The following is a 12,126-nucleotide window of genomic DNA, read 5'->3' on the forward strand; positions in this document are numbered from 1 at the left end:
TCCCAACTATCCGTCAAATCCATTCCGGAACCGGTTCGAAATCCTGAATGGATTCAGTGTGGAATCTTGCTCAAAGAAAACAACCGATTCCGACTCTATCGGTTGATGCATTCCAATTCATGCTGGAAGTCTGAACCGGTTCCGGACTAGTTTGACTGGGTAGAGGAATAACCGCTGTCAATTCTGTCGAACTCAGCCACAAAATAACATGACGACAGTAGCGCACCTGGTTTGGATATCCCAACTAACTTCGAAACCGTTAGAGATTTTACACAAGTTGAATGCTGAAGGTGGACGTCTGTTCTCTGTGGCTTAACAATGTTTGCCCAATACAAATGTAACATCAAGGAACAGCGGAGGCAGCAGGATACATAGCTCATGGGTAATTCAATATTAATTCTTCAAAAGGGCTAATGAGATTTTCGTTGCGTTGCGTTGCGTTGCGTTGCGTTGCGTTGTGACGATGATTTTGGCGGATTGCACACTGACTTCATCATGTTTGACTGCTGATTATCTAATAAGAGTTGCTTAGGAAGTGGTAAGTAGGAATTCATACCAATCCGACCCATATTAAAACCTCAACAGCATGATAGCCATCATTGCCGGCCGCCCCCATCTCCATCGTTCACGGGGAAGGATAAAGGATAAGGTAGACAGGAAGTGTTGATGCTCCACCTACTTAACGGAAGGACGACGATTCATCAGACTCTTCCATAGGTGTCGCGGAGTTGGTGGTTTGGAAGGGTATCAGGTCTAGGATTCGCTCCAAGCAAACGATGCGACCTGTAAAGCATATTTTATTAGGTAGTTGTTTAGTTAGTCTTCGAGTGCACGATCACTCGAAAAAGAGATGATCTTGTTTAGTTTTTGGTTATTTTTAAACTCTGGGCAGCCGGCTACCGAGAGTATACTATGTTCCCTAAACAAAAACAATTTGAACTCCACACAGCCGATCGTGGGAGTATTGCCTGGAAAAGCTAATCTTATCTGCGTAATGGGCCGGATCACTATTTATTGCAACAGTATTTGGACAGAACTCGCTACTTCTTCTCTACGATATATTTATTGGCTTGAAAACTACCAAGTGACAGCATATTATACTGGCAAAAATAGCGCGAGATGTTATAAATCAAGGAAAGTATTTCTTATTTTCCATATCGGATTGTTTGTGGAATACAAGTATACGAGCGATAATACCGAACACTGAAGGGAAATATAAAGGATTGTTAATCTGATGCACGGGCTTGTTAGCAATAACGGAGCTTTAAATTAGGTTCATAAAAACAGACGCGGCGAATTTTCAATACGTATTGAGCCGTGTTCATAGATACTAGTCAGATTAGTCGTATTGGGGCTAATTTCCGATCAACTATTCATTTTTACGGCAATGTTTTCTCGACTAGATCTGTTCGCACCCTCTCATTCTGTTCGCACCCTCTCATTCTGCGGTCTAAGGACCAAATGTCATCAATAGACTTAGAATCGCGTGGAGGCATGAGATAGGAAACTTGTAAGAATTTTGCTATCCCACCGTTTGACTACCAGAATGGATGGGAGAACAGTAATACTAGCAAATACCGACTACCATAAGAGCGGTGCAAATTTGAACGAGTGACGTAGAGTACTGCACTGAAAAAAGGACCAGGAGTGCGATTTCACGAAGTTTTAGCTTCCGATGGCCCTACATTTTCTGACAAAGTGAAGTTCTTGAATGTTGAGATTTTTATTACTGTTTAGAAAAGCAAAAGTATCATAAAGCTAGTGTCAGGCCTTCATGAGACCTCAAGAAGTCACTTTTGGAGGTATTCGTAAATGTAGATTTGTCGGTAGACGGTTCCAAATATAATAGAAAAATACCTAATTTAACACAACTACAGATCACTTGCAACATAAAAAGCTTTTTGTGAAATTCGACAGCTCCATCTTAGGCCAATTCAATAAATTTCCTGCATGAAAGTTTCCATTTTTTAAAAACGGTTTTTAAGCCAAAGCTTTGGAAGTTAAACCTTGGCGTGGAAGTGCCGGTATATTAATATATTCTGTTACTTAGTGTAGAATTAGATTTCGTCATTTACGGCTAATATACAACCGCCAGAAGAAACTTAAAACGTTGGTACACAATCAAGAAAGGCGAATCAGAAAAGGTATATGTCAGTGATTCACTAAATACAGACTGGAAAGAGGGTAATATGGAAAACCTTAAGGTCCGCCCAGATTAAGTCTTCGGTACGGAACAAAACCTCGGCCTAGGAACTCCTAGCATGTTGTTAGTCGCCTCTTACGACATGGGAGCAGTTCCCAGAGGTTCTATTCTTGGTTGAAATAGTGCAAAAAGATTTCAGCCCGCCGGACACCACACGGCTTTCAAAAGGGCTAATGAGATTTTCGTAAACAAACTTCTTTCGCTCATTACTCCACTGCCGAGTTGAATTTCATGGAAAATACACTTGAATCAACATATTTACCCTTGGTAAAATCAATTTCAAATGTTTTCTATGTTGAAATTATAACAAAATAAGAGAAATCAGCAAAACAAAAGTTTGTTTACAAATCTTATTAGCCCTATTCAAAAGTTGATATGGAATTATGCTTTAAGTTTTTCTTATAAGTGTATTTCCATACGGCCATTTAGCATAATTTGGAGAAGTCATATTGCTGAAGGTCATTCAGCATAATTTTGAAAATGTTTGATAATTATTTTTAAAAATATTTCTTTATAAACCTCACGTCACCTAGTGACTTGAAGGAAATTTACCTACAGGTGACGCGACTGTGAGAGTAGGGCCACGTTTGTTTGGGAGTTTTCACAAATTGACAGGAGTGCTTCAACTTTCGGAACACTGATCGTTTATTTCGTGACTGGTGTGAATACACAGATTTTAATAAGTTACCGTAAGTAACTGGCGTTAAGTTTTTTCTTCTTCTGTAAGTTGCTTTCGATCGCCTGGGCTAATCTGCGCCCGCTTACTTCTATAGTCTAGTGCTGCTTGTAATGGCTGGAAACGAATACTATATCAGTGTTTTGTTTTGCATCCTATAACGGTAACGGCGCGTTGACAAAAAGAGAAACAACTATATGGCTATATTATTACGCTAAATGGTTGGTGTGTGATTGTAGAAAAAGAACGTCGTCTAATCGCAGACCAAAAAGCCTTTGGTATCGTTTTCTGAAAGAATACAAAACATCGTGATTGCTGCTGCTGTAAAAAGAAACCCAGTAGTGTAACCTACGCCTGATATACGCTCAATTCGATTATACGTTTTATTGTTCGTTCCTTACAATCAGATTCACGCTCTGTTTATTGTTGTCATTTTGGGTAAAAACAGTACAAAAAATTACACAAATTTGATCGTCTTTTAACGTCTATCAAAAGAGAGCTTTGGCTGTATAGCGCTGTCCACGAAAAATCCAGCTTGTTTGGCTTTCCTATTTAAAACGGACGTTAGCACTGTGTTATTGTTGCTAGTTTGGTGATTTTTGCTTGCATTTGTCTAAGATTTCCAACTTTGGATGGATTTACTCATATGTGTGTTTTCGGTTACCTAGCAACGTTCAATACTTACTTTAGCTTGCTAAAAACTTACACTAAGTTCGCTATCATGCTTTTCTCGGTTTTATGGGATGCTTACAATTAGTTCAATAGAAATAGCGAAAAATAATTTAACATTCTAACGAGTAACGTAAAAAATGAACGTGAACGAGAAAAGCTTAGTTTGACTAGAGGAACGTTTATGTGAAAGTAATCGACAAAAATGACTAGAACAGTTTATATGACAGGCAAAATAAAATTCGACTAGACAATAAGCTATAAAATTTAAACAGGATTCCTTATGGTTCGCACATCTAGAACGAAATATCATTGGTAGTAAAAGTTTCGTAACTATTGCACATGGATTTGGCCGCTTCGCGACGGCACATATAGGTCAAAGTCTTTCCGACTGATTTGGCGCATCAGATATTTACAATTTCACAAATTATCATATTTTAGTTTTTGCTAACACTATAGGCCATGTATGACTAGTTGGCTCTGCTTCAAATATCGTCTGTTAATACGTTTGAATGTTTGCATTTTTCTATGGCAAATGACTTCTGTGCTGATATGTGAAAAGCTATCATGCACTATTAAGTTTAGTTGTGTGTGTATATTTACGTATGAGTTCAAACGACGAAACAAATGGCAAAAGCTTGACGTTAAACATAACTCGCGATACATGAATGGAACCTTCATCTCAAAGCTGTTGCATACAACGTGTAACATCAAACACTCCTTCTTCTACAACGACTATTCGCTGAAAGATCATATTAACCGAACCTATGTATGTGATATGTCAATGATTTATATTACAGCTACAGTTTTTTTTCTCTTTCTATCATTACAGAAAAGCTTACTGCTTGGCCAACAAATTTCACTTCAATCGTTGTGTAACGTTTGCTAATGCAACTGCAAACGCCTGTAACGCCGAAAACGGATACTGAAAGTCAAGCGTGTATGCGTTACCATCGATACGACCAAACTGCATCACCTGTCAAGCATATGAAAACATTGTCCAGTGAGAAAAAGAAATTGAATGGCATTTGAAAGAACAATCCACCATCAAACCTACCTGCTTGCCGCGAAACTCGATCTGAAAATTTTTGGCAGACTCCTGTGTCACTCGTCCACCGAAGTCCAGCTGGTAAACCTGACTGTTTTCATTCCACATCGGTGCTTTATTGTGCATCACAAATTCCCGTCTTACCGGAGCTTGCGGTTGGGATGAACTAGCCACTCCGTTCGGCTCGATCTTACCTCGTTTTAGCTGCAATGAATATCAAATGAGAAGGAAATTGTCACACATGAATGAACTACAAACCTTTTGTCTGAGCTGCGCTTTCTGGAATGTCTCCAAATCTCGGTACTGTTTGTTACCACCACTCCCTCCACTGCTATCATCGGTTTGTGTCTGTGTCTGGTTTTCATCGTCAGAACTAACATCGGCCTGTTGTTTCTTGCGTTGCCGACGGTTCAGCAGCGGCGAATTGAGTATGTGTCGAATCGGCGAAGCACTTTGGTGACGTTTACTCTTTTTACTAGGTGCAGGTGAAGCTGGAGAACTACGCGGTAATCGTGAGTTTGCCGGCGAAGAAGGAGGCGTCAGTCGGCCTTCGTCCAAATCTCGCAACCGGCTTATGATGTTCTCCAGCGTAGTAAGTGCTTGAGCGTGTAGGGAAACTGAAGCTTTCTGCTCGACCGGTGTAATTTCGATTGGCTGCAGCGGTGGTCCATCGCCATTGTTGTTTTCACCTCTCGGACCAGGGCAACTCTCGTTCCGGCGGTGCCTTCTCGGAGATTCGTCAGTTTTTCGACCTTTCCGGCTATCGCCGTTCTCTTTGGAGTCTGTTTTCCGGCTCATTACAGGAGTACTGTTTTCGCTCTGCAGCTTCGAAGAGTCGGTGCGATTCAAAGAACGGTGCCGTCGACTAAACAACGGACTATCCGTAAAACTTGTAACAATTTCGAAATTTTTTCTCATCTTAGATTTCGGTGTACTGCAAGCGCCGTTGCTTTCAACGTTATTGTTATTGTTTTGCTTGTCGGATAAACTTTTGCTGCAACCAGCACCATTGGCGGCATCTTTCAGTACCAAATCTCCATTGTTACTGTAAGCCGAGCTGATGTACTGCTCTAAAATTGACCGTTTCGCTTTTGGTGGAACTTGCGGAGGTTTAGCGCTTATTATATCCACATAGATATGATTCTGCTGGTCTTCTAAACTATTATTTTCCCTATCCACTACAATCGAACATTGAGCATTTCCATTTTTCCGACACTTGACGCATACCGTCTCCGTGGAGTTTACCGTAGGCGATATCGTTTTACAAATCGAACAACTTTTTGGCTTCTCTTTCCGGTTTAGAATAGGAGTTCTAGAAATAGGACCGGTAACTCCCGGAAACTTCATCGACGGTCGTCGTTTATTCGAGTTACCCGTAGCGCTAGCAGGCGCCACGGAAGGACGCATTCGTTCGATCTGGTCGGATGATGAATATTCAGTCTCGTTCTCTGATAGTTCGCTCACTTTGGGCATCTGTCGGAAAAGATTGATCAGATCGCGGTTCAAATTTGGCGAATCCTGCAGAATATCACAAGAATCCAAACTTTTGGATTTGCTGTCTTGACGAAGTCTGGTTTTCTTGAGATCATCAAAGTTTCGTTTGTATTTTTTCTGGCGTTTCTTGTCCACCAAAACCAAGCGTTTGTATGGGGTTTCCTTCCGCATTATGGATAGAACGGCATCGCTGGGAACGATTTCTATATTGTCGAGATAGCCTACACTACAACTTCGCGTAATGGACTCCGGTATTCCACTAGTAGCTACTGGTGCCATAGAAACTACGGTTGGGGTTCGCTTCATAGTGGGTGCGGGGTGTTTACTGCTACTTGCACTACTAGTGCTCGGTTCTGGCACAACAGCTGGACTACTAGAATTAGTTGGCGTTTCTTCGTCTATATATTTTAAGTTTTGCTTTTTGGGAGTTGACTGCTTACTGCTACAAGGTGCGGAATGTGTAGAGTCCCTGTTGCTGGTAGTCTTTGTCTCTATCCTTTCAAGGTTCAGGTTGAGATTGAGTGGAACTGGATTAACGTGGGATTGATTGTTGGCTCGATTATGATCTGACGACATGAGAGCATTTTTCACTTGAACAACATTGTTTACATAGTCCGTGTTACTGGAGTAGCTCATCAGCGTTGTTTGACCGGCCGGTGGTCTATCGAAAATGATATCACTTGGTGCAACGGCATTTTTTGGTGATTGAAGCGTTGGCACCGAACCCTCGCAGTATAAGGGAGAAATAGCGACACGTGATTGGCTACTGGATGCCGAAGAAGGTCTGCTACACTGGCTAACAAGACTCGAATAGCTAATGCCTTGACGAGGAGGAGTTGCAACTGTCCTGGATGGTTCACCAGTTTCAGCGCCGTCCGTGTCGTCTTCGTAAGATTCAGCACGTGCCAACGGACCAAGCTGAGGCAGGGGTGGACGTGAATTGGACGAAGATGCAAGCGCTGAAGGAGTTTGGCGCCGTGGTCGTGACGGAAATCGATTCGGTCTTGGAGACATTGGTGCGATCGGGGGTGCCGCCTCTCCTAGTTTACGAGCACCGGAGGCGACATGCGGTTGGTTGTGTTCCTCTTCGTCTTCGGAAAAAATGTTAGGATTGAAGTTAGGATCGGGTCCCGTCGGAAAGTCATCCCGTAGTTCCGTCACGACCAGGGTCATTTGGCGTGGTTGTAAGTGAAGCAGCGAGGTTTTGTATGTTACTTGACCCAGATTTGCGGGGAGCGTCTTTGCCAGGCCATGAATTTTGAACTTTGTCCCCCAAATGTTGGATGTTACTTCCACTAGTTTAACATGCTGGAATGACACATGGAATAAAATGACACTGGTAATTACGTTAGTTTATTATTGGTTCCTACCTCCGGTAGAGTATCGAGATAAGCAAGTTCTTCATTATTTTCCGCTGAGTCTGAGTTTTGGTTAGGTGATCGATCACTACTGCTGGGATGACGTTTTTTCGTACGGGCTTTCCGTTTCCGGGACAGCCTTGGAGATCCTATAAAAGTGATGATATTTGCTGTTCATATGCTCGCAGGACAAAAAACTTCAAATTAGTATACTTACGACAACCATCATCCACATCACTTTCGGAAGTGTCGGAACGCCCATTGGTACCACTCGTCGAGTGACTTGATGCCGACGAACTCTTCGCAGTAGTTGTTGTAGAATCTGACGAATATGTACAATATGATGAAATGTCTGAAAGAGCTCGTCTTTGAAAAAGGTTCTAATTTTCCCAATACAAACTACTGCTTACCATCGACTTGTGGATCAAAAATAACAAACTCTGGTCGAATCTTCGACGTTCGTTTACCCTTCAAGAGTGGCACTAATCCTCCAAGAAACTCCAAATACAACGTGTAGCAGGTGCCCGAGCTTTGGTTAGACTCATCGTCGTGACGAATCATAGTGCAATGAAGCCGCGTTGAACAAATCGGAGGTCGGGAGACAAATTCTCGCAACGATTTAAGGTCTGGAACACAACACTAAAAGCAAAGGTTTGTAGTGTAAACCATTTTGAATTTGAACAGATGCCAACTCACCCGAATAGTCTGCGCAAACAGATTTCCAATCAAGGCCTTGATACGACCCGGAAGCGGCAACTTCGGTAGCATTGTTTCCGAGCTGAGGGAAGACTGCACTTGTAATCGGCAGAACAACTGTAGGGACGCAACGCGCCGGGAAACCCACGCAATATGCACCTGCGTACCGGTGGCAATGAATATCCGTTTGTCGTTGTGACCCCATGTTAGGGCTGAAACTGGTGTCTGTAACAGATTCCATGATGATATTGGTAAAATTATGGGTAAATAAGGGTTTTACCGTATTGCAAGGTATTTTCGCCGAATACAGTAGGTTCCCGGATTCGGTGTAAAATTTCAGCAAATTGTTATAAACTGAGGGCGCGGGAGGTGTGTCGGTCATCTCCGAGCTAGCTACGATTTCGCTACCAGCCACTGCAAGCAGTTCCCGAGAATTGCTCCACTCCATGACGAAGCCAAGCGTGCCGTTCATGCCGGTGTGTATGTGGCAAGGCGAGATGTCATCAAAAGACTTCAGTAAGTAAATATACCCGTTTTGGAAGCTTACAGCTAGTACGAAAGAACGTTTGGCTGAAAAAGTCCAACAGTTAGATGTAATCACCGAATTTGCTGGATAAGGCCCGTGCGAAGAATTTGGGAGGAGTTTGGGGGATCTACTCGTATAGTCTCGGCGATGAATTTACCCTACTACGATGGAGAGATCCGCGGTGGCGGATGTTCTAGATACCGACAAATCGTTTTTTTTTTACTTTCGTCTCATTCGTCTATTTTTCCCCCTTGCCAACTTACATCCCTTCACAGCCACTCTCATTGGGGGTTTTCATCAATTTGAAACTACTAGTCCATATTTTCGCTTTGTAATCTATTACAGACTAAGACCACGAGCTCCACTGTTTTCCGACAATTCCACACTATGGACTGAAGGGTGACGAAGCCTGTCCGAACCGATGAGGGTACTGTTGAAAATAACAATGACCAGACAGTAACTGCGTTTGTTCCAATTTTCTTAGTCTCATTACGCTTGCAATTTGTAGGATTATTTCAATAATAAGGCCGAAAGCCTCTGTAGCTCAATATCGACGAGGATACTCTAACCAGAAAAAACCTCTTGCAACTGATTGGTCCAGCGAAATCCGAACTGACCCTTCAACAAACCGTAATCGCTCTCCAAAAATGTTGTCAACCTATGTAATCCTCTCCAAGAGTTTCCCGAGTGCATCTTGTAAGCATATTGGTCTATACTATAAATGATCCCCAGAAGATTCACCAGGTTTGGCAGCATCACTAGCTTCTGTTTCTATCATTTGTCAAGGCAGTGACCTTCGAATTCTTGGAGCATTTTGTTGAACGTGCCAGGAATATCTGGACAGCTTCTCCTCTCAATTTTTTATCGAGAAGGAATCTTCAAAAGAGACCACTACCGACTTGGCCGTGGGTCTATCGGATTCTTACTGCAGCTTTCTCTTCAAAAAGCCTACCGACTAAACCTAGCCTCTTGTATCTCCGTATCCGCTTCCTACCGGGACCACCGTTGGGTATTATTTCAAGAGGAGATTATATATTTGCACCTCTTCTTTCCGAAAGCCCCTTGGCTCCTCGACTGCGCCTGTTCGAAGTGGGGGTGTTTTCTTTCGTTTTTTTATTCATTAATTTTTAAGTTTTTTCTTTCTTATTTTGTTTCCTTCTTTTCATACTCACGTACAGCTTACTGCGTTGTTGCCAACGTCGGAACCCGTCGAGACTTGAACGGATCCGAAGATACCGAAACTTGACTCGCACCCCTTTACAGCAACCCTCTCAGGATTTTTAACCGATGCTGCGCTGAAGATCCGACCGAATTAGTGTCACTGCCACTAGCTCCCAGCTCTTGAGCCAGTTGGTCCCTCTGCGTCCGTTGAGTTAGGCTGCTATTCAACCCTCGTCGACTTGCAACTACCAGTTCGCGTTTGCTAACTTGCTGCTCTTCTTTCCTTTTTTGATGAAGCGTCGACCGAATTAGTGTAGCTGTCAGTAGCTCCCAGTTTTCCCTGGGCCCATCGTCCCCTCTGTATACGTTGAGTCAGCTTGCTGGCAAGCCCTCGCTCCGTAGCCGGTCCACATACGAGCCAAAAGTCATAGTTAGTGCCCCTTCCCGGCCACACTCGCAGGGTTTATAACCGACTTGGACCACTCGCCCACATCTTGCTAATTGGTGTTGCCATTTTGCTGTTCTATTCGCCACTTTCGCTGAAGTTCCGACAGTACTAGTGTAACTACGCTGCTGACGGCATTCCATGTACCCTCGTCTCGACATATCTCTGCCACAATATTATCTACATTAAGCGAAGGCATCTCCCTTTGCGCCGCTACGAATCTAGGACAGACTCCAATATTTCCTTGACGTTTATCCACTCCAGACAAAAAGGCGACACAGCGTGTTTTAACCAATGTAGGTACTGTTTGAAACAACCATGGCCAGACAGGAACTGCGTCAGATAGAAGGCATCCTCACGATGCCTCCCATTTACCCAGGTCGAGAGGAACGGTATGAATGCACCTTCCTTTTTCCGACGAGTTTCAATCATGTTTCATTTGGCCATCGAGTCAGCTCTTAGTGTATTCCCCTGCATCAATTCCGCTTTCACTAGGATGATGCCGACAGGGATCATTCCAGCAACGACGCAGACTGCATCTAATGAGTTAGTTCTGTATGCGCTCGCGAGCCGCATGGCCACGAGCCTGAACGTCCTACTCCGCAATCCAGACCGAGACTCCGTATCTCAGTATCGACGATGATGGCCGTCTTCTCACAGGCATAGTCGACATGAGTCGACAAGTTCAGTCGGTCATCGATCATTACGCGCAGCTGTTTCAGCGCCTGCTTCGAGACTATGACGTGCATCTAGACAGTGATTTCTGCCTACTGCAGCACTTTGCAGTTGCTAACAAATGGCACTTCCGCGTTCGGGGTGGGCTATCTGAAACTTTGCCTCTTGCATCCAGTTTCCAATCATGTCGATCGGCTCCATCGCCAACATTTCCACCTCTTCCGGCATCTCTTCCAGTACCGTTAGTACGATGTTCCATCGATCTTTACGTCCCTAGGCAACTTAAGCGTTAGCACGCTGTTATACATCTCGTTCCAAAGCGTTGGGCCCAGAATAGAGCCTTGCGGGACTCCTGCCGTAATTCTTATCATAAGTCTGGACCCGGCTCTGAAAATAACTCCTTAGAATTATACATAGGTAGCTAGGAACCCTCATTTTGTGCAGTAATTCCGTAATGGTCCGAACTTGCGCTATTGAACGTGTGTTTTGACGTCTATCGTTATCACGGCACAGTACCGATTTCCTCTTTTATGTTTGCGCGCCATATTGGCTCTCTCGAACATGGCATCCACAACTTTCCCTTCCAGAATCCGAAATAGTTTTTCGACAACCTGTTATCGCTTTCCGTAAATGTTGTCAGCCTGTCAAGGATAACCCTCTCCAAGAATTTCCCGAGCGTATCAAGCAGGCATATTAGTCTATACGACGGTGGATCCTCCGGGGGTTTTGTTTATCACCATCCATGTTGGTCAATAGAAATATAACCACGTACGTCTTGAAGTGATGAAGAGAACACTACTCACGAAAGACTTATGAGTCCGCAACAGTTTTCGACATACCTACGTCTCCACTTTTAAAAAGGGGAAACATGTACGAACTCTTCCAAATCCTTAGAAACCTGCCCGCTTTGAATAATTTAATGTAGATGACACAAAGCAGATCCGCTAGTGCAACAGCGTAACGTCGAATTATTATCGCTAGGGTTCCATCTGGTACCGGAGCATACAAGTTTCTCGTTATAGTGTCAAATAATATGTAATATCGACGAAATTCCTGCGATGACACCGGGCCATAACTTCAAGTACGCATCCGAAGCTCACGGAAAACGTTGTATTCGGTACCGAAGAGTTGGACAGCGTTGATAACGTCGAAATTTTTGTCACACGCTGCTTAGA

The 12,126-nt window shown here is 43.4% G+C and overlaps 2 protein-coding genes across 4 annotated transcripts in view; one reads left to right on the forward strand and one right to left on the reverse strand.

The window, feature by feature from the left end:
* Nucleotides 1–12,126, forward strand: part of LOC131677187 (serine-rich adhesin for platelets) — a 945,885-nt gene that overhangs the window by 228,767 nt on the left and 704,992 nt on the right. The gene's annotated exons all lie outside the window — the stretch shown is intronic.
* The window catches only part of LOC131677189 (tubby-related protein 4), a 99,579-nt gene continuing 90,283 nt past the window's right edge, over nucleotides 2,831–12,126 (reverse strand). Inside the window, exons 6-13 of the mRNA XM_058956894.1 lie at nucleotides 8,425–8,714; nucleotides 8,145–8,369; nucleotides 7,859–8,087; nucleotides 7,666–7,800; nucleotides 7,461–7,597; nucleotides 4,855–7,398; nucleotides 4,606–4,800; nucleotides 2,831–4,524 (exon numbers count right to left, since the gene is read on the reverse strand). Coding sequence (XP_058812877.1) covers nucleotides 4,408–4,524; nucleotides 4,606–4,800; nucleotides 4,855–7,398; nucleotides 7,461–7,597; nucleotides 7,666–7,800; nucleotides 7,859–8,087; nucleotides 8,145–8,369; nucleotides 8,425–8,714 — 3,872 coding nt within the window. The 3' untranslated portion in view covers nucleotides 2,831–4,407. The remainder of the gene's footprint in view (nucleotides 4,525–4,605; nucleotides 4,801–4,854; nucleotides 7,399–7,460; nucleotides 7,598–7,665; nucleotides 7,801–7,858; nucleotides 8,088–8,144; nucleotides 8,370–8,424; nucleotides 8,715–12,126) is intronic.

Source organism: Topomyia yanbarensis, chromosome 1 (genome assembly GCF_030247195.1).
Source record: "Topomyia yanbarensis strain Yona2022 chromosome 1, ASM3024719v1, whole genome shotgun sequence".
Classification (NCBI taxonomy): Eukaryota; Metazoa; Arthropoda; class Insecta; order Diptera; family Culicidae; genus Topomyia; species Topomyia yanbarensis.